Source organism: Catharus ustulatus, chromosome 1 (assembly GCF_009819885.2).
Source record: "Catharus ustulatus isolate bCatUst1 chromosome 1, bCatUst1.pri.v2, whole genome shotgun sequence".
Lineage (NCBI taxonomy): Eukaryota > Metazoa > Chordata > Aves > Passeriformes > Turdidae > Catharus > Catharus ustulatus.
Window position 1 is genome coordinate 80,774,654 of NC_046221.1, and position 21,405 is coordinate 80,796,058.

At 37.5% G+C, this 21,405-nt stretch overlaps 1 protein-coding gene and 1 long non-coding RNA gene across 7 annotated transcripts in view; one reads left to right on the plus strand and one right to left on the minus strand.

The window, feature by feature from the left end:
* The window catches only part of LOC116997641 (guanine nucleotide exchange factor subunit RIC1-like), a 161,897-nt gene extending 152,095 nt beyond the window's left edge, over positions 1-9,802 (minus strand). Inside the window, exon 1 of the mRNA XM_033062650.1 lies at positions 9,521-9,802. Within this exon, the coding sequence (XP_032918541.1) occupies positions 9,521-9,731 (211 nt within the window). The 5' untranslated portion in view covers positions 9,732-9,802. The remainder of the gene's footprint in view (positions 1-9,520) is intronic.
* The window catches only part of LOC116997646, a 346,453-nt gene that overhangs the window by 262,098 nt on the left and 62,950 nt on the right, over positions 1-21,405 (plus strand). For 2 of the 6 annotated variants that reach the window (XR_004418219.1, XR_004418220.1), the window contains exon 4: positions 657-781. The exons of the other annotated variants lie outside the window; for them this stretch is intronic. This is a non-coding gene — a long non-coding RNA (uncharacterized LOC116997646). The remainder of the gene's footprint in view (positions 1-656; positions 782-21,405) is intronic. 6 annotated transcript variants of the gene reach the window in all.

Below are 21,405 nucleotides of genomic sequence, written 5' to 3' on the forward strand. Positions count from 1 at the left end.
TATTAATACTGATATTGCATTGGGACAAAAAAAAAGAGTGCTGGAGATCGATATTTGCCTATTCATTTAGGTTATGGTGATGGACTGATTCTATTAAATGCCAATGATAAAAATATTTTTAGATGTGGTGCAATGTAGCATGTAAGGTCAAAATCAAATTAATATTAAATGAAAATAATATTACCTAGTATAAGCTTAAAACATAACATACAGTAGTCCATATACTGTGTTAAAATACAGTGAGTGAAATGTTATTTTCATAAATTTATGCATAGTGTATACTGAGGGGTTTTTTTTTTTGAGAACAATGAAGCTCCTCTTCTACTGAATCATTTAGAAGAATTAGAAAGGATTTATAGCCCTATATTAAAAAGGACTAGAGAGTAAATAAACTTTTAGCTTTGAAAATCTTGTTAAATATTTTTCTCTTAAAAATATTAAACAACTGGTTAACTCTTCTTTATCAATCATAATTTTGAATAGTATTGTGGGTTTAGATCATGCTTTTCTGCTGCACTAAAAATGAATATTGTAAAACCAGTAGTTTTTCTTACTGCATAGTCTGTTATTTGCATCCATATAGGTAAGTCCAGCCCTTTTAGTAATAGAAGACAATTTCTGCAATTCTTGTTTGTTTTTTTTTTTTCTCATTGCAGATCCTATAAATCTAAGAATTTGACTTTTTGGTCTTTAGCACAACCAACTGAGAATAGAATTTCTTACCATGTGAGATATGAGACTGGCTGATTCATTGGATGACTGGCATGCAAAGCTATTACAGGTGACTAACTCGCAAAATACTTTCACTATTGTCACCCTAGGAAAGGAAAAAGGAAGTACTGGTCTGTTTTTTAAGATATCTAGCTTAGTTTTGAAGTTTCAAAGAAACCTCCAAGGCAGTTTCATCTGTCAACTTGCATACTGTCCTATTTTTCATATTGTTGGTAAATATGATAAATAGTGTTTAGACCTATAATAAACTCTTAATATATGCGATTCTGAGAGTCTTGCAGTCCAGCCAGACTTTCACTACCTTATGTTCTTCCATCCAACCAATAAAGTCTTTAGTATGACTATGGTGATACTGGGAGAGAATGAGTCGAAAAGCTTTACTCAGGTCGATGGAAGTGGAAGGTATTTGGCCTGCTCTCTACATCCAGTTATTTCATCAGAGACTACAGGTTGGTCAGGAAAGATTTTCTCTTGGTGAATCCATAGTTGATAATCCAAGTCAGGCTGCTGCCCTGAAAGGTTTCTTGGGGATGACTTGCTGCATAAATTATGTAAGTAAGGTTGACCAGCCTTGTGGTTCTGTGGATATTCCTTCTTACTATTTTTGGAAGATGGACATGATTTACCACTTTTCAGTTGCTAAAGAATTTCTCTGTTTGCTTAATAGATAGCAATGTACACTTGCAGCCCAGAGAGACAACTGTATCCTGAACTGCATCAAAGGAAACATGACAAGTAGGTTTAGGAAGGTGATTCTTCTACTCTGCCCTTGTGAGATCTTGCCATGAATACTGAGTCCAGCTCTGGGGATGCCAACATAGTAAGGACATGGGCCTGTTGGAGTGAGGCCAGAGGAGGTGATCAAAGGGCTGAAGCACCTCACCTGTGAAGACAGGCTGCGAGAGTTGGGGGTCATTCAGCCAGCAGGAGTCTTTAGAGACATTTACTGCAATCTTCCAGTATGTAAAGACACTTACAAGTTATGACAAAAGCATGTAGTTCTAAGACAAGGGATAATGTATTTAAGATAAAAGGAGGTAGATTTAGATTGGATTTATTCTTCACTGGGAGAGTGGTGAGACACTGTCACTGGCATAGGTTCTTCAGAGAAGTTGTGGATGCTTACGGTGGGAGTGTTCAAGTCCATCTTGGATGGTGCTTTGAGGAAGATGATCTAGCAGAAGGTGTGCCTGCCCATGGCAGGGGCTTTTAAAGTAGATGGCCTTTAAAGGTCTCTTCCAGCTCAAACCTTCCAGTTATTCTGTAGCAGGGAGTATCTCCCGAATGATGACATTAACTCCACTTAACACTGCTGGATGTATCCTGTCCCATTTTGTATTTCTTCCATTTACCCACACACCTCTAAAATGACTGAAAAAAATGAGGCATTTTATTGGTAGATGGAACATATTTTCTTCAAGACTCCTGAAAGCCAGTAAATTGAGTTACCAAATACAGGAGCCATTAACCAATAGAAAATAAAAATACCAAGGGAAGTGGCTGGTAATTCAGTTCTGCACTTTCTTTAAGCAAAATTAGAACCTTCCTGGATTAGACGCATCAATTAAACCTTGGGTTTTAGGCTTACTACCAGAGAAAGAGAGTGGAGTCTGTTATCTTGTCTTGCATGTGACTGTTTACTTAACTGTTCCTTCTTGGATAGAATCCATAGAATTGCCATTGCAATCATTTCCTCAAGGGGAGCCACTCTCCAGGAGCTTTTGGTAGTAAGTTGGTTTTGCTTTAATGGTAGAAAGAATCAGAAGACTAAAACAATAACAGCTTATCTATCTAATGTTATACCGAAACAGAACAGACAAATTCTACTTTTCAAAAAGTTTTTTTTCATTTTGGAAGATATGGGATCAAACTCAAAATATTTTAGCAAGCTTTTTAAGGGAATAAAGCTTTATATGATGTGCCTTTCCTACACCTTTAGTGAACAGATGGGTAGTAATCAGTTATGAGTGCAGTTGGAGCACTAAAGAAAATGTTGTCATTTTTTCTCCTGCTAGCCATTTATCTATTTAATTCTTTGACAGAACAGAGGAAATGTAACTAAATGTTCTGTTTTAATTAAAATGAAAGTAAATTTATTAGTCAGGGAATCTCTGTGTTGTGTTTGTGCTTGGGGAACAGAACAAACATATTTCTCTGCTTCATTGTTTGTCACCATCTAACATGAGGTTTTTCTTGTTGCTTATTTGGCCTATTAAACAGATCATATTAGTCATAAACTTGATTTTTCTTAATTCTAACTAATTACAGTGGGCACAAATAAGCAAATAGCAAAACAAAAGCACATGCTAAGAAGCAGTGTAGTAGATGGTGGTTTTATTAATTAACTGGCAGCCATGACATTACCTACATGGAAGGATCTAGTTGGCTTATGGAACTGCAGTATTTCATTACATAAAAATAAAGAGAGCAAGAATCAACTTTTTTCTTGACTCTCATTTCCATTTCTTCAGTTGTCTTATTGCCTGGTTAGAGGAATGAAACAGAGGGGCAGCAGGGAGGGGCTTTTACCTTGGTGATACCAGAGACTTATCACCACTGGAACTTTTATACCTTCAATAAAATCTTATGATCTACCACTTGCGCTAAGCACACTGCAGGGGTATAGACATATAAGGCTAGGCACTGCAGAGTAGGAAGGATGCTGTGCCTACACATTAGCCCTTATGGGGGAGACCCATCATCAGATACAGTGCTGAAGGGTGCCGCTACGGACAGCATTATGGGGCTTTTAACATTGCTTTCTCATTTGACACTTCTAAATAAAAATGCTGTCAATCTAGGCTTTCAGAATTTGGAAGTGACAAAGAAGTTTATCCTTTGTTTCACTTCGCCTAAGTTTCTTCCTCTTTCAGCAACACAGATGTATCCTTTTTCCTACTCTAATTGGAAATAAGATTAATCCGGTTAAGAAAACCATTGGGATTAGACATTAATTGACTGTACAGCCCTGTACTAAAAACTGTTGCCCACAAATTATAGGAACTCTACTACAAAGCTCAGCAAATTTCAAAATTCAGCTTTGGTCTTATATTAGTGCTTGATATAATTACAAAACATGACTACTAAAATATAGTGCAAATTTTTCCCCTTGTGACAAAGAAGGCCAGCAGAATACTGGGCTGCATCACAAGAGCATTACCAGAAGCTTAAGGGAAGCTGTCCATTGCCTGGTGAGACCCATCTGGAGTGCTGAGTCCCATTCTTACCTCCCCCAGTACCCAATAGATGAGCATGCATTAGAGACAGTGCAGCAAACAGTCATGTACCTAATTCATGGATCAGAACATCCACCTGAAGTTGAAGCAGAGAGCTGGAGCTGTTTGGCCAGGACACAAGAAGGTTCTGGGGAGGTCATACCAAAATGTAAAAGTATCTGATGGAGTAGGGGAGGTAAGGAAGAGGAAACCAGACTCCTCTCAGTGGTGCCCACTGACAGAGCATGAAGCTATAAGCATATGTTGCTATATTTAAATATGTTGTTGGTCATGTAGGTGTTTGGAAGGAGCAAAACAACATCTATAAACATATTGGTATTGGAAGAAGTGCTAAAAAAAGAAAAACTGGAAAAACATACATCTATAGTACAGGGAGTATAGTATACAGTACAGAAAGACTGCTACATTTCAGTGAAAATTCTATATAAACAATGACACAATTTTCCCTTCACATATCTTCAGCATGGTTCAGAATTATGGTTTCAACGGAAAGGATATTCCAGCTTCAGTAGAAGTTGCATCATCATCTTGTAACATTTTATATTTCCCCTTTCCTCTGCCGTTAGCCTACTGAATGCTGAGTCTAAGAGAAGCAATTTCTTTATTTTAGTAAAGAGAAAAAATACATAATAAGCCCCAGAAATAAGGTCCTTTTGGATGATATTATGAAAATCTGTCTTAATATTGTCCCAGGAGCCTTTTCTTGTTAGCATTTTCCTACCTCTAAGCAAAAATTTATTAAAACTCTTGTTACAGTGGGAAAGAAGGTTCTATCTCACTACTACCTGTAAGAGCCAAACTCCACCAAATATAATGTTAATAATTTGAAACAGAATATATTTGCATCTGATGTTTTATGCAGAATATCTGATTAACTACTTGTAACAATTCAGAGAACCTTGACCCATGAGGATTTAATTCCAGTCTGTGTATGAAAAAAAGCTTATTTTTGCCTACATTATTTTCAAAAACATCAGGATAATTTCATTGACAGTTTTAAATTTACAAAAATTCCACCGATTACACATGAACATTGTACAGTTACCAGGTCATATCCCATTTTACACTGGTCAGTGCATGATATACAATTACACAATTGTATTAGTTTCCTAGGAAACACCCCAATTAAGCAAGTTTCTTGATTGAATGGTACCTATTATAAATGTTATTGTGAGATTTCACGAGAAAGATCTACTAATGTCTAAGTTAATCACTTCACTGCCTTCAGTTGAGTCTTCTTTCTTGTCTGCTTCCATGCAAAGACTGAAAGATTGACACACCATGCTATTCTTTTGTGGCCCTTTATATATATACTTTTTATTTTTTTCCCTATGTTTCCTGCATTCAGAAAGGGACTGATTAGCTCCGACTTTTATGGTAACAGGTAGCAAAATGCCAGGCATTATGTTGTTTTCTTCCAAGTCCTGTCAGTATATTTTGCCTGCTGTTTCATGGAATACTAAAGGCAAGTGACTATATTATCACAAGTTTTTTGTGACTGGCAACTGTTACTGGCATCATATATCTAGGAACAGCTGTTGTTGTTTTATTAGAAAATACTCCAGTGATGCTTAGTGTAGAAAGAGCCAAGGAAGTATCAGCAGTGCCATTCCCTTTGCAATTAATACAGTGTAGAATATGCTAACCTGTATTAAAAATTCACTTTTTCTAATCAACTATTTAAATTTTCTCGAGGAAATGCATGCCTTACAGAATATTCAGAGAGACCATATGTAAAATAAATTGTCTTAATCCTATTTCTTCTGAATATTTGTGCACTTATTACAATAAAAATATAGAGGCATGATATGAGAAACCTCCAGAGAGTCTTCATTAGGAACATGAAGAAGCTCAGTTGTAAGTTCATTTACTAGAAAACTTAAAAAATGTTTGTCCCACTTTTATGTATCAGAAAATGAAAATTTTGACTACCATTATATATTTTGGTATGATTTTCTGTTAGCTATCTAGAGATAGAAATGTAACAATATTGTAAATGAATTTGATGTCAAAATTATTTTTGCATTTTTATATTTTACTACATTTAGGTCTTCTGGAAATGGTATTAGTGTGGTGAATCAATTTTGTACCATTGTGATGCAACATCAAACTATAGACATTATTTTTATATTCAACTTGACATATTATGCTTTTAAGCTTTAGGCCTAAGTGTTAATTCCACATATTGACATATTTTTGGATGATCATTTCTAAAGAGCTGTTCTTAGTAAATCATATACACACTTTAAAGAAAATTAATTTCTACATAAATAGGTAGCTGTAAGAATGTTTATTATTATTAATAACTCAGCAAATAAAAATGTTTGTCTACTAAGACAAGAAACAGATATTGGTGGGAAGTGTCAAATATGTTTTCAGACATATGGTTGAGACTGGTTCTTAGGCACTGCAGCTGAAAAGAAAAATAAAGATTTGTGAATGTGAAATTTGTGGCAGGAAATGGTAGAATCCATTTTCAGTCTTTCAAATCTAGGAAAAAGAGAAGGAGTTTGTAATTTTTTTGTAGACTGAGAAGTTGCCACTGGAGGTAGGGGTTACTATGTTATTGCCTGGTGCTTTTGAACAAGAACATGAAAATTCCCAGTCCAATTGCTCTCAGTGTGTGAGCAGAGGCTCTTGGTAGGGACTGAGCTAATTTTCTTCGGCTGCAGCTATTAGAGTACACATGTTTAAGAAAGAGTTGGACTTAAACTTGGCAATGTCCTTATCCCAATATGATCTTAGCCATTCCTCATCTATCTATTTTGTGTACAGGAACTTTGTAATCTATAAATGACCTGGAATTTTCATTACTTTATGTATTAATGAACCACTTAGTGTTTTTCTAATTGGTTGAATATTAGCTAGATGATTAGTTCTCTAGCAGTTACCTGCAAGACAATCAATTCATGTTCAGCATATTAAGCACTCTCAAAGAGAGACTGATTTTGTGAGCATGTTCTTTAACTCATTATCAGGAGGAGCAAAACAGTATTTTTTCTTTAAATTGTAGAAACCAGTTTACTTTTGGTACAGCTATATATTTCCTTCATAAATAGTCTATGTCCGTTTCAGTCTTGCTTTTAAACATAGCAAGTCCACAAGTTAGAAGGGACAAAAAGAGCCACTTCTTGTCTTCTTCCCCTGTAATCATTGCCACAAACTCTTGAGTCTAGGAAGGGAACTTATTGAACGTGATTGAGAAAGTTCCTTATTTTGATATACTGCTAGAATTGTGCAAGTTTGCTCAATTCCGTAAGACAAGACCCATACATACAATGACTTCAAGGGTTATGTCCAAATTTCCCCGGAATTCCTTTGGGAATACTGCTGCGGTCCCAGACAGTAACTTCATTTTGAGGTTCTTTTCATCAGAATTTATTTTCCCATGACAAATTCAAATTCTTTTAGCATTCAAATTGATGAAAGGATTGACCTAACATCACTAACACCAAATCTCAGTATTTAGTCTTAAAATGTAGGCTTAAAAGAAATGTCAGAGTTCGTTGAGGCTAGTTTTTTCAAACTGTCAGCTTTTTCCTTGATTTGTAATAATTCTGAATTCTTAAGAAAACTTTGATCATTGTATATCAAATTAGCCTGCAATACTGGATATAATCTCTTTAAACAGATATTCTTTACTCCTGCTGTGAGAAGTCCCTGAAATATGTCAATACAAATGCACGTGCACATATTTATTTTATATACATAGATGAAGAAAGAATTGCAGATTTTTACCTTCTAAATGCTTTTCTGAAGCATCAAGACTTCCCTCTGCTTGTCAAACATCTTATTGCAGAAACAAATGACTTGATGACATATGCTCTGAGTATCTGGTGAATATTCATAATTCTGTCTTATTCACTGGAAATTACTGAGAAAAGACCTTAAAATAAAATGTTTTCTTTTCAGCCATATCCCTGGGCTGTTACACTTAAGCAGCATTTCATCCAGGGGTAGATAGGTTGAAAGGTAACCCTCATATTTTATCCCCTTCACTTTATGCACTGGGAATCTTTGGAGGATGGTTTGACATGAATTCGTTTTCAAGTTAAATTGTCTGGACCTTAAGAGAATGAAAGGAAACTCCTTTTTTCCCTCCTTTTCCCCTACTCCCTGTTACTAATACAACCACTTCCCTGGCAAGGAGATTAAAGATTTGCTTCTGCCATAGTGCAGTAAAATAGCGAAAGCATCTGGATATAAGCAGCCCATCCCCCAGATCATGAGATCTGTCTGAATCTGGAGTTATGCACAACCTAACAGAAGTTGCATGAGAGAGAACACTCGGAAGACTGTGTATTAAAGCATTGATTCATATGTGCTGCAGCTGCAAGCCAGAGGACGTATAAATAGCAAATTGAAACAGCTTCTATTTCATTCCCTCCGAGCTTACATTCCCCAAAATTCAAACGACTAGCTGCTTCTTGCCTTCAATTCCCTATCCTGCTAGCAAAATCATTTTTAATGCATATTGCTGAGCAGCTCAGAGCAATTTTGTTTGAAAAGTTCTCAAAATCCAGCAGTCCAAGTGATCTCAGTGAGTAGTGTTGTTCTTTCCATCTAATGTGGTGTAACAACTTCCCTTCCGGTTATGTTAAATTGTAGAATTACTCTTTTCAGTTCTGCTTTTCAAATCTAGATCATTTGTACATGGGGTACCTATCATTTATACTTCAGATGCTGCTTCTGACCCATAATACATAAAAATAAAAAAACAAAACAAAAAACCCCAAAAAAACCCAAGCAATGGCTTTCTTTTCTTTCATCCTGTCATTTCCTGCCAGAGCTTTGGGACTCAAGCACGCTGTGGTTTCATGGCTCACTCCAGGGTACAGGTCCTGCTGGCTGGAAGCAAGGTTCCTTTGCATCAGCAGGGAATGTGCCAGGGTTTTCACTTATATGTTAATTACATTTTTAATATGCTGCTTTAGCAAGTTGAGTAAGCAGAGTCTGACACGGCTGCCCCATTCCTGAAACCCTGAATCAGGAGAATGCCATTAATCTTAATTCTGAATAAGGTGTATTTGGAGTAAAGATGTTATACAAGATCCAGATTTTTGAATTACTTTTGCATCAGCCAGCCTGCCTCGAACCAGACAAGCCTGAAAGGGCACAAATTATCCACCAACTTACAGTCACTGGTGTAATGACATGAACATGGGGGTGTTAGAGGCCAGGAAATCTGTAAAGGAGTGGGGCTGATCTGGTAGGGAACGGGTCGCTAATGTGACACCTCCTGTGCCCCACTAGGGTTGGAAGGAGGCATCATTCAGTCTGAACCTTACAGCCGGACCATGTGGACGGCTGATGAACGAGCCGGCAGTGGAATGCTTAGCAGGCTGTGACGACTTTGCACAGAAATAGGAAAATTTATCGCCGGCTTGCCACAGCAGTGCCGTACTGCCCGCTTTCGGTGGTGCGCCCGTTCTGTGCACTCCCGCCCCGCTCGGCAGCCCGGCCCTCCCGGCTCCCGGCCCCCCTTCCCGGCACCGAAATTAGGGGCTCGCTGTCACCAGCCTGGAGCCGTCCTTCTTCTGCACCTCACGCACCAACAGGAGGGTTTCGCTGCCGCCGCGCAGTTACCGGACAAAGATATCCCTGTGCCCGAACGCGCCGGCTATATCGGTACGGGAGGACGGACGGACGGTCGGATGGATGGATGGATGGATGGATGCATGGATGGATGGATGGATGGATGGATGGATGGATGGATGGATGGATGGATGGATGGATGGATGGATGGATGGATGGATGGCGCATCTGCCCGAGAGCCGGGAGTAGCCCGGGTCTGCCATTGCGCGCAGGAGGCTGGTCGCGTCCCCGAAGTGCTGGGAAGGGGGAAAACAAGGCGGGGAGGGAGAAGGACGGGGGCGGGCAGGGAGGGAGGCGGGCGCGGAGCGGGGCGGGGGCGGCGGCGGCGCGGCCAATCTCCCGGGCTGCTGGCGCTGCAGGAGCGCGGCTCGGCGCTCCCAGGGATGCGGAGCCGGGGCCGGGTGCCTCTCTGAGGACGGCGAGCAGCTGTGCCGCCAGCACTGCGAAAAGTCCCCATTTGCTTCTTATAAATTAAAGTGCCTTGTCACCAGTTAGGGCAAGTCAGCCAAGGTAAGGCTTAAATAAAATGACACTTTAATATGTGGCAACATGGATATTTCTGGACAGCGGTGCCGCTAACACAGCCTTCTAAGTAGCGCAAAATATTTTGTGCAGTAATGCTGTCGTAGTGGGTGCACAACCTGTAATTTGTCTGTGTTAAAGTTGCCGCTGGTTCGTAAGCCTTACCCTTGTGGTGCTGTAGAAACGTGTTTGCTTATCCGAGGCAGTTGCAAAGGGACCTGCAAAATACAGGCATAGAAAGGTAGCGGCGCTCTGTGTATGTGTTTGTGTGTGACCGTGTTCGTAATACCTACAGTTCTGCTCCTTAACTTATGGGGATAATGTGCAGATCTTTAATCTGCAGATCCATTTTAATGGTGACGGCAGGCAGATTCTTTAGCTCAACTTGCATACGTGAGCCTTTTAATACAATAAAACTGCATGCCATGTTGAACTATATGAGAAGAACATTAAGCTTGCTATTTGAATAGCAATTTCAGGGTTTTGGGTTCCCCCCTTCATGTTCGTAACATTATATGTGATAACTGAGGGTGGAAATAGTAGCAAAAGAAGACCTCCTGCAGATTTACCTTTAGCTGCTTGTTAAAGCTTAAGCAGTCACCTAACTTTACTTTGTGTAAAGGGCACTGTAAATAATGCACAGGCAGAAATAAATCCTCTCTTAATTTCCTCCTAACCCACCCCAACAGTTCCTTTCCTAATGAACAAAAACTACTATGTGCCTTTAGTTCACACCACATTTTGACTGATGGAGCTGTCAGTGGTCTCAAGATGAGTGTTTAGGCAAGCAAGGAGTTACTTAGGATGACTTAGCTAATGTGTATATTTGAAAACAACATAGTCCTGTGTGTGTGTGTGTCTGTGTATGCCTGTGAGAGTCTGTTTTGTGTACATGAGTGACAAGATACAAGGAGGACAGGGTACAGAAGCCAATGAAACGTGGCAAACGTAGATACCTGCATGTATTTCTCTGACTGGATCTCTGTAAAGCAGTATGAGCATTTCTTGTATTTCAATGTAGTTCATCATTCAGATTAGGGCTTGGGATATATTCCATTTCATGTGCATCAATACCCCATTAGTTTTTCACGATCAGAAGAAATACAATGAAAAACACAGCTAAAATTATGACTTCAGTTAGCACAGGTGATAAAATCACTGCCTATATTCAAGGTACAAAATGTATTTTTCATTCCATGACACTAAGCATAGCTCCTTCCTTTGAAATCTTTACTTCTGTACTGCAGTCAGCCTTACATAGTTGTTGAAAACACTGAAACCTTCCTTCTGCTAAATTGTCTTTCTACTGAATGATAGTAAGTGTTTATCTTCTGGGCAAATATAAAATTTATTTAAAAGTTTGGCACATGTTTGGCATTTTGGCTAACTGTAAAGGTGAAAAGCTTTAGAGAAATAGCCAAAAGGTTTCCCTAACCAACTTCACTGCCTTTGAGAGAATATTTCATTTCATTTCATTTCATTTCATTTCATTTCATTTCATTTCATTTCATACTTTTCTGAAGAAGACATAGTTACCTAATGCAAATTAAGGTGTGGCTCTTTTTATTTTTTTAATGTGTACCTATGGAAACAATGTAGTAATTTTCTTTTGTATTTAGAGTTCCTAAACATCCTACTAAATTACTACAATAAATAACCATGTCATTTCTGTTTAGAAAATGTCAATCAAACAGAAAACAAACAATCCAACAAAAAAACAAAACAAAACAAATCAAGAAAACAACCAAATCAACACATTCACTGTTACCTGCTTCTAAAAATTGACTGGAGAAATAGTGTGTCAGACAGCACTTTACTTTAAATAGGAGCAAATCCAGTGCACAGGCATGACTTAGGGGGCACTGTGCTGCTGGCTGAACCATTTACAGATGAGATCGGAAATGAAATACCTTCCACTTGCAGGTACTAAAGATCCTGTAAGACTTTCTAGTTTAGGATTGTTGACTCTGCTATTAGGACAAAATTCCAGTCAAAGATTTTATACTTTGTCTAGTTTAGTTCCTCAAGTAACTTGATTTGAGAGTATTGTTCTTTACAACCTACATTAAAAATTATATGTAGTGTTTTTGTCCTGCAATGCAGAGACTGTTACTCAGGCACTTTGTTGGTGCATGCTGTGCTAATTCATGGTAGTAGTTCTGGTGAACATATGCAAAGTTATAAAACAACTGGGGATAAATGTCTTCAACATCCAAAATTAGTGTATGAGGGTGCATGTGTGCCCACCAGAGAGGCACAGTTGATACTGCACCAGAACTGACATTCCTGTGGTGTGTCAAATTTACATAATACCCTTCAGGGAATAATCTGTACTTAGAAGTGACTCTTTTTTTTTTTTCCAATAATTTTGTCTCTGAACTCCTAAACATTTAACTTGTGAGCTCTATACATTACAAACATGAGCACTTGAATTACTAGTTCTCAATATGGTTGTATGGAAGATTTCAACCTTTATCTCTGGCAGATAAATGAAACTTGAAAGGTATGAAAAATTCTGTTAACTATAGCTCCTGCTCCTGGTTAAGAGCTGCATTTCTGTTAATACAATTAGTGCAAAAATTATCAGTCTTATCAGATTGAATAAAACCAGCTAAATACCAGTGAGTCATCTGTTCCATGCAGATGAACATGAGCTCCTTTTTGGACAACTAACAGCTAGTTAGCCTTGGCAGACCTATCCTGCAAAGAGGCCTAAATCAGCCATCATGATACCATGGGGGACAGCTTCATTGCTTGTAAGCAATGCAAAATAAAGGTGGCAACTGACAGAGCAGGAAGGGGACAAAATACATAGCAAACCCCCTGGAACATCATAAAGTTGCATTCATAGAAGGGATTCCCTGCATCTTCTCTTAGAGGAAGATAATACATCTGCAAAGGTCACAAGAAGAAGCTCGAAGCTCCATATGGAAACCCCAGCATAGCCTACAAGAGTCTATGTAATCCATCACATATATCTCACTAGCATTAATTATAGTGGAAAACTTAATTTCCATGATCAGAAGAGCTGCAGTTTAAATAGTATGTGTATAGTCTGGTGATAAATCAGGGTGAAATGCTTAAACTTCATCATTTACTTGATGGGCAGACTTGGACAAGTCCCTAAAGTGCTCTATAACTTCATGTGTGACTTGAACATTGCACAATAGTTATAGAATGAAGAATGAATATGGCATTATACTGTTTAAAAAAAAAATATTGCAGAATCTAATACTGAAGTGTTATTGTCTCTATTACTCTATTCCTTCAGGTTTGAGTTACACAAAATTTTGCTACTCATTTCCAGTAAATGAACCCACATGGAATTTGGAAATTCAAAGAATGGAAGTGGAATTTTTAGGAAGCTTCTGGACTGGGGGCTAAACAAGTCATGTATCATGTAAGGGAGAACAAAGATTGGCATGAGAAGATTTTTTTGTCCTCCAAAACCAGGTTTTATCAGAAAGCAGTCAATACTGAAATGTTTTAAAATACAGTTTTAAAAATTTACCATTACATTTTTTTTTTAAACTGATTTTAGTATGCACAAAGGGAATCAACAGAATTTAAAATAAACCAGTAAACCAATCTGAGATATGAAAGGAGGGAATAAGGCTGATCTCCCATTTTGTGATTGTGTTTATGTGGAGGAAGTTTTTGTTTCGGGGATTGGTTTTGGGGTTGGTTTTTTTTTAATAATGTCTTTGTGGATTGAACACAACCAGAATAACATAGTCATGCAGCTTTTTAAGTAACCGACAAGCAACTTGGTAATATTTGCACATCTGCAGTCCTTATATAATGAAAATGCAGTTGCTTGAGGCCTGTAAGAAATATAATTTTGCTTGATGGCAATTGTAATTTGTATTTCTGTGGAATTTGTTCAAACCTAAGTAGAGTTAAAGCTGGGTTTGTTATCATAGAAAAGACAAAGCATTATTTTACTCCCCACTCCTTGTGAAATTGCTTGTTTCTTTTAAAGAGATCTTCTTGCAAAAGGGAGTATATTTAGGTCGCAGACAAATTATTCCATTCTCATTTCACCTTACCTAGGTTTCAGTATAATTTATCCAGTGCTTACAAGGACAAATTTTCAAGGCTGTTTGTGAAGTGTGGTGTTAAAATACCCATGCTGGCTGAGGTACCAGCTGCATTTCTACCATAGGACTGTAGCGAGGATCTGTGAGATTTTTGTTCTTTGTAGTACTGCACAGTGTACTGTAATATTGAACCCTGAAATTACTTTACAAGAGGAATCTGGCACATTGTCTGGACTTAGCAGATGGACTGAGTGAGGTGATAGGACCAGCAGCCTTTTCCTTAGGACAGTCTGTTGGATGGAGAGTGGGAACTGCCATTTCCTCATTCACGTTCTCTCTTAGATGGGGATAATGAAATGGACACTTGAAAATCAGATATCTTCAAGATTTTCATGTACTTCAATTGCTTTGAATCACTCTTTGGAGAAATCTGCCTCTCCCTGCTAGTGATATAGAACTACATGCTTCAGTATAGGTGGTCCAAATACTCCCTAACACGTCTTCTCCCTGTGCAGTATTTCTGTTGAAAACAACCAACTCTTTATTTAGTTGACTCCTTTTGGTATTTCCAGGTGTATAATAGAATCATGAAATGTTATGAGTTGAAAGGGACCTTTGAAAAACATCTAATCCAGCCTGCTCTGCATTGACACCTTACTTGGGCAGTCTGTTCCAGTGTCTCCATCATGCACTGTGTTGCCATTAAGCTCTTATAGCACAATTATGGGTGCATATATGATACGTGTATAAACACATGTTTTTTGAGAAGACACAAAGAAATTAATATTAACTTTAAAAATTACAATGTTTGGTATTCTAAAAGCATATAAAAATTACTGGTAACATTGTGTGGTTAAAGAGACTATGGTTTCTTTAATTTTCAGTAATTATATTTGCCCAGAGAAAATAATCTTGTTATGTCTTTTACTTGTAAACATTTATGTATTGGGCAGCTGTTTGAAGGAGGCTTAAGATGACACTTTATATTGGGGTGAAATTTCTCAAGCTTGCGTTCAGTTATGTTCTGATGTTGATGATGTGACAGTTGATGGAACAAATAATTTTAAAAAATAGAAAGAGGAATACTACCTCTATAATTGCAGGACAAGAATTTGAGATACTCAGGCAGGTTTGAGGCCTGTTCTGTATGTAAAATAAAAGTGCTCCTTCAGTGGAGAACCTTCCTATAATTAGTGAAAAAATTAATAGCTTAGCCACGGTATCAGGCTAATAATGCTGCTATTAATTTTCAGGGTACTGGAGTGTGCATGCATGGGTTTGTGCATATTTGAGGGAAACAGTAGTTGCTAAAAGGGAGCTAGCTCCTTTAGTTCATTCAATAGTGAGAAAGATTTAATTTTACTGTAAAAAGGTATTTTTAACACTGATGTATTGTATTATCACCTGGGAAGTGCTGACTGTTTTAAATGTAAATTCTTGGCTTTCAGGAGAGGTGAAATGAAACTAGGGCATATGAGCATTGTAGCGTGTTAGCCATTATGCTCATGTCAACTGCCAATATTTCAAAATATTGGGAAAATAATTTATGTCTGGATTACAGTCCTCAATCACTATTTCTTGTATGTTTTACATTAGGTCTTTCAATAAATAATAAGCTTTCTTACTGTAATAAAATAAAGAAAAAAGTTACGCATCATTTATTACATGCTATTTCCACACACTTTGCTGATGAAGAAAATTTGCTATATATTTGCTGTTCACTAAAGCATGTATTCTTGCATTCATATTAGTGAATTTGAGCTCACAGTTATTATCTTGACTACTCAGGCTAGAGACATCTTAAATATTTTTCTATTTGCGGGACAGAAGGTGTAAAATAATCGGTTCATTAAACATTGTATGTTTAGGTTTTTTTTAAGTTATGAACCATCTCAGAAAATTCTTCTAGAAAACTGGTGAAAAAGTATAATGTTTGTTCCTGTACTCATTCATTTTCAATGAATTCATAACAAACACTTTGAAATCCTGTGTAGCTTTTTACTACAAACCCTTCTAAGTGGTTCTGGAAGATGTCAAGACAACCAGCAAACTAATGTGTTGTCAAGTGGAACTCAACATTTCCAGCTGGTTGAGCTTTTTTCAGTGTTTGGTAAAGACTGTCACAGTATTCACAGTAACAGTTGATTCTAGTGTTTCCTAAACTGGATTTATTTGTCATCTTGTATACTCTCAGGACAGTTCTCCAAGGCGTACAGTTCCTTCCCTGTGCATAACAGAGTGGGTGCACCAGAATTGTCCCAAGCAGCAGCAGAGTGGGAAGATAGTTACTGCTCCTGCTGCAGACCTGTTGCCATAAGTCCCTTCAAGCAACTGGTACCTCTTCCCAGGTGTTAAGCAGGCACATCATGGGCATGCAGACTGTGTACAGCTTTAAGATAGGGAGTGGATCCCCAGAGCTGACCAAGTGCTGTGGTTCAGTCCCCAGCGTGCTGCTGAATTATAAATGCATTGGCTTCTGTGCATGACACTGCATGCAACTTATATGCTATCAATTGGACATTAGGTTCAGAGGATTTAGGGGGAGTGATAGTGTCACATCAATATTTTCCTGGAGGAGGCCTTTGTATTTCTCAGATCCCCCTCAAACAACTGCATCACTCTAATACCAACCATGTTTAAAATTAAAAGGGAAAAACATAATGTTGGAGACCTCTTGCTCTGTTAAGAAGGAGTTGGTAGATGGATATGTGTTCCCAGAGAATTGACACTCAGAGAGCATAAAGGAGTTTATGGAGAATGTATGCAAAATTATTCAACCAACAAGTTACTGCTTTTCCCTAAGACTATTCTTTTTTTCCTGGGTTAATTTTCTGCTGGATTAGAGAGCTATGTCATTTTATAGGAGGGTTTGTCACGTTCTGGATCTAAAGCAGAGGAATTTAGGGGAGCAACAGGGTGGATGCAAGGAAAGAAAAATAAGGAACCATTATTTTGATAATCTTTCTTTAGCCATGAGGCAGATGAATGGAAAAGATGACCAGAGGGATGTTCTTTTGTAAGAACCTTTTAAAAGTAGCCTCCTAGATGAAAACCTATTCAGGAGGTTTATAAATACCTCTCGAGTAAAGCCAGCAGGAAGACAATTGACTATGTAGCCTTGCATTGTGACTTGAAGGCTAATGAACTTGAGCTCTTTCAGACTATATCGGTCAGGTGATGACTGATTTCCTAAAGCTATTAATGCCTACTGTGCTACTGTTTGGTTTATGTTGTTACATTATGGTAGTGTGTTGCTGTGTCATGCCAGCAGACTTGTAAGTTTTCTAGTTCTGAACTGAGACAGGAGACGTCCCCATTTATGTTTGTTAGGATTGTATTTTTTTTATGAAAAAGAGGTATAACATGAAATGCAGTGAGTTTCCTCCATAGGACCATTGTGTGATCATTTACTCATTATATTATAATGAGCACTTACTGTATTTATTGTGGAATTTAATATATTTTAATGACTGTTGTGACTCCCCTGCAGAGCAAAACTCAAGAGTGTCTCCATGCACATGATTAATTTAAATGGATTTGTTACAAGTTTTGGGACTTGTGAGCACATACTTTTTGCAACATACAGCTATAATTTTGCTTTTAAAAGCAGGATATTACTTTTTTTTCTTAACTTTGGAGAGATCCAAAACCATAAATGCTTGCATATTTAGCATTCATATTTTATACCAGGTGAAAGATGAGTGGTTTCATTAAAACACTCTTGAATTAAAGGGAAGCTTGCAAATTTTTTGTTCAGGACTTTGATGGATTCATTAAAACTCATGAATTAATGTCATTTGGTACTTGATCTGCCCCTCTAACTCTGCATTTTTTAGATTCAGGTTTATGTTTTTTGAAAAATATTAGTCAATATTTAAGTAGGTTTATGGCATCTGAAAAGTAATTAGAGACACATCAATACAGAATTACTTTTTGTCTTCTGAAGACTGTTAACATTCTGGCAAAAACACTGTGATTAGGAAAATGAGAACTGGAAAAAGAATGTCTACAAGTCAATTTGTATGACAAGGTCTTTAGCCTGTCAGTCTGTCTAGTCAATCCTTATAGATTGATGATGATTTTACAGTGACACCAAAACTTTTTGTAATGACATCTCTGTAATATCCACATACCCTAAAGGAAACACTTTACTCTTCTCTATGCTTTTGTGATGTTACCACAAAAGTCAGATTCAAAATGAGGAAGCTGTGTGAAAAATACTGTTTTATGAACATTGAGATTTAAAAATATGAACTAATTTTCTGAATTGGCAAAGTTGTTTATCTTTTGCAAATCTTGAAGGCCAACTTCATTCTCTTATTCTAAAAACTGCAGTGTTATTAAATTCAAACAGATAGATAACTCTTTAATCAAACCATTATTTTCTTTTCTATACTCTTTCTCTACTGTGTCACTTTTGTTTAAACAACTCTTAACATTACAGAGACTTGCAAGAAGAAATTTACTCAATTTATGAGTAAACAACAATTATTTATTTTCTGATAGAAATATTAGATAAGTAAGCTATTCCCAGACAGAATGTTATAATGCCTGATTATTTCAATGTGAGATCCTGCTGAGTCCCTGAACACCCAAAAGGTACCACTCAGGTAGGTAATTGTGAACCTCCATGGCATCTGAGGACGGGACAATTGTTATTCCTGCTGAGATCTTGTCTTCCCAGTTCCTCACCTTTTCCCTTATGTCTTTACACTTTTTAATGACTTTTTCATTTCTGCCCACTCTATATTTTCACTTCTGTCTTTATTTTAACTGTTGTTACATTAAAGGTTTAAGTTCTTTGTTTCATTTTTGTATAGAGTCCTGACATTACAGAACGTACTATTTGGAACAAAGATGGACTTTGAATAATTGCAGAAAGAAGGAACGTCAAATGGATACTTTAAATTAAATTTGGGCTCATTCCTGCTGTAACTTTGAACATACATTGTCAGCAGGAAATTATAGCTTATGACTGCACCTAATGACTGGCCTTTTGAGCTCCTGTTTCCCATCTCATTCCAATAAAAGGAAGTGTTGTGTACTTGATGTGCAATTCTGATGAACAATTTTAGCAGTTGATTTAAAAGGATAGAAAGTAAAGGGTAAAAGAGAAGAAATAAAGAATTCAATAAGGAAGTAAAAGTATGTAATTTAAGAAAGAGATTGAAATCTTTTTTTGGCATATGATACAAGAAAAGAAGGGCATGAGTAAACCTGTTTTTTGCTCTTCTTGAAATATTGTTCCAGATTATTGTAGGAAAGGTGTCAATTATAGTCAGCTCCTTTATGCCTTTTATCTCTTTATGTTCACAAGAAGATGTAGTTAGTTTTACAGGTTGCCACATAAAGAGGTTGATTTACAGTAATTTCACGATTATAAACCGCACCATCTTGACTAAAATTTTGGTCCAAACCCAAAGTGCGGCTTATAATCAGGTGCGGCTTATATACAGACAAAGAATGAAAAGTTGCTGTTTTAGTTTGGAGGACAGGTGTCTGCTGAGAAAGGCAGGAACTTCTCTTTGAAAGGGAGAATGTAAACCCCCTCCCTCCAAATTATTATAATTTTGAAATCAAGGGGCTTTCAGGCAAAAAATATGGGAATTAAGAATAACAGTTCTTTTCTAGGGAAATTAAAATAGAAATACAGTACTACAAAGAAACAAACTCCAAACCCTGAAAAAGTCAGAGTATAACCTGACACCCCGTCAGGCAGGGTGTTGGTAGCAGTCCCATTCCATGGTAGCTGCATCCTCCTGCAGTGACAGATGTGATTCAGTTGGAGCAGTGCTCCTGGAGAAGGTGCAGTTTCCCTCCGGAGGTCCAGTGGTGATGTGGAGAAATCTGGTTTTCCTCTGGAGTCCAGTAGAGAAAGGGGCTCCCTTAGTGTCCCAAAACCTCTGTTTTTATTTTGGTAAGAAATGTTGGGCTCTTCCCCCTGGTTGGAGCAACTTCCAATGGGATGCAGTAATTTTATCAGTTACACAGTGAGACTCAATGGGCCAGTAGCAGAAAATGACTCGCTGGAGGAAAGATGGGTTGTGAAAAGATAAAGAACAATTCCCCGCCTGGTTTCAATGGATGGCCCATTAGCAGAATATCTACCACTGAGGTAAGGATCACTGCCTCCACCCTCAACAGATGGTGATAGATGGTGTATTGTAAAGTGGGGCTTATAATCAGGTGTGCTTATATATGGACAAAGAATGAAATGTTGCTGACACCCGGAAGTGCGGCTTATAATCGTGAAATTACTGTATTCCCCCCCCTCAAGAAGGTATTTATGCAGTAGATATCTTACTCCTTAAGAGGATTACAGACTTAGACCAATTATCAGGGTTTGTAAATACTTTTTTTGTGATATTATATGCAATATACTAGATATTGAAAATTATACATATGTTCTACCTAATTTTGGGTCACCGGGGCAAAATATATTTACATATTGAGTTGGATCTCAACCTTGAGATATACTGGGATCCTCAGCCAAGGGTCTCAACTTTTTATTGACACTTCTGCTTAACAGCACAGAAGGAACTTCTGCAATGGAGGTGGATTCTGTTGGTATTAATCTTCCCATACAGATCAAAGGGCTTCTGCACAGCTGCCACCATTCTTGTAGCCTGAATAAAGTGCACCAAAATTTGTCTTCAGGAAGGCAGGTCTTTGCAACAAAGTTGACATGTGGGCATATGCAAAAAAACCTTCTTCAGACATATATTTACATTTCATTTTTGGATGTGGGATACAACTCTAGTTCTATCTGCAACTCTGCAACATCTGTAACAGTAGTGATGCCATAAACTTTACAGATTTAGGAAACTGTTCCTCACCCAGTTGCTACTGCCTGCCTTTTTTATGATACAGAGATTTCTTCTTGTTATAAGGACTAAATGAACTCTGCATGTCAAATCTTTACATAAACCAAGGGAAAGAGCTCTACTAACCAGACCAACTTTTCAACATTTGAAGGAGATTAATGTTTTTCTGCTTAGTGTTTCTTATAGCACAACCTAGTTGAAAATTATCAGTTTGGTGTGGCGGGTTTTTGAGTGGTTTGTGATTTTTTTCTTTGTTTGTTTGCTTTGCCATCTTTCTTTACAATTTACCTTAAAATGATGTGTCATTTATATGTTACATATTCCCATACAGATATTTCCTTTGTCCTTGGCTCTATTTCTTGTTGCATACACATCCCTTCATTTTTATTTGGTTACTCTGCAAGTTGTGTATAACTACAACAAATACACCATTTCTGTGTTTGACATCTCAAAAAT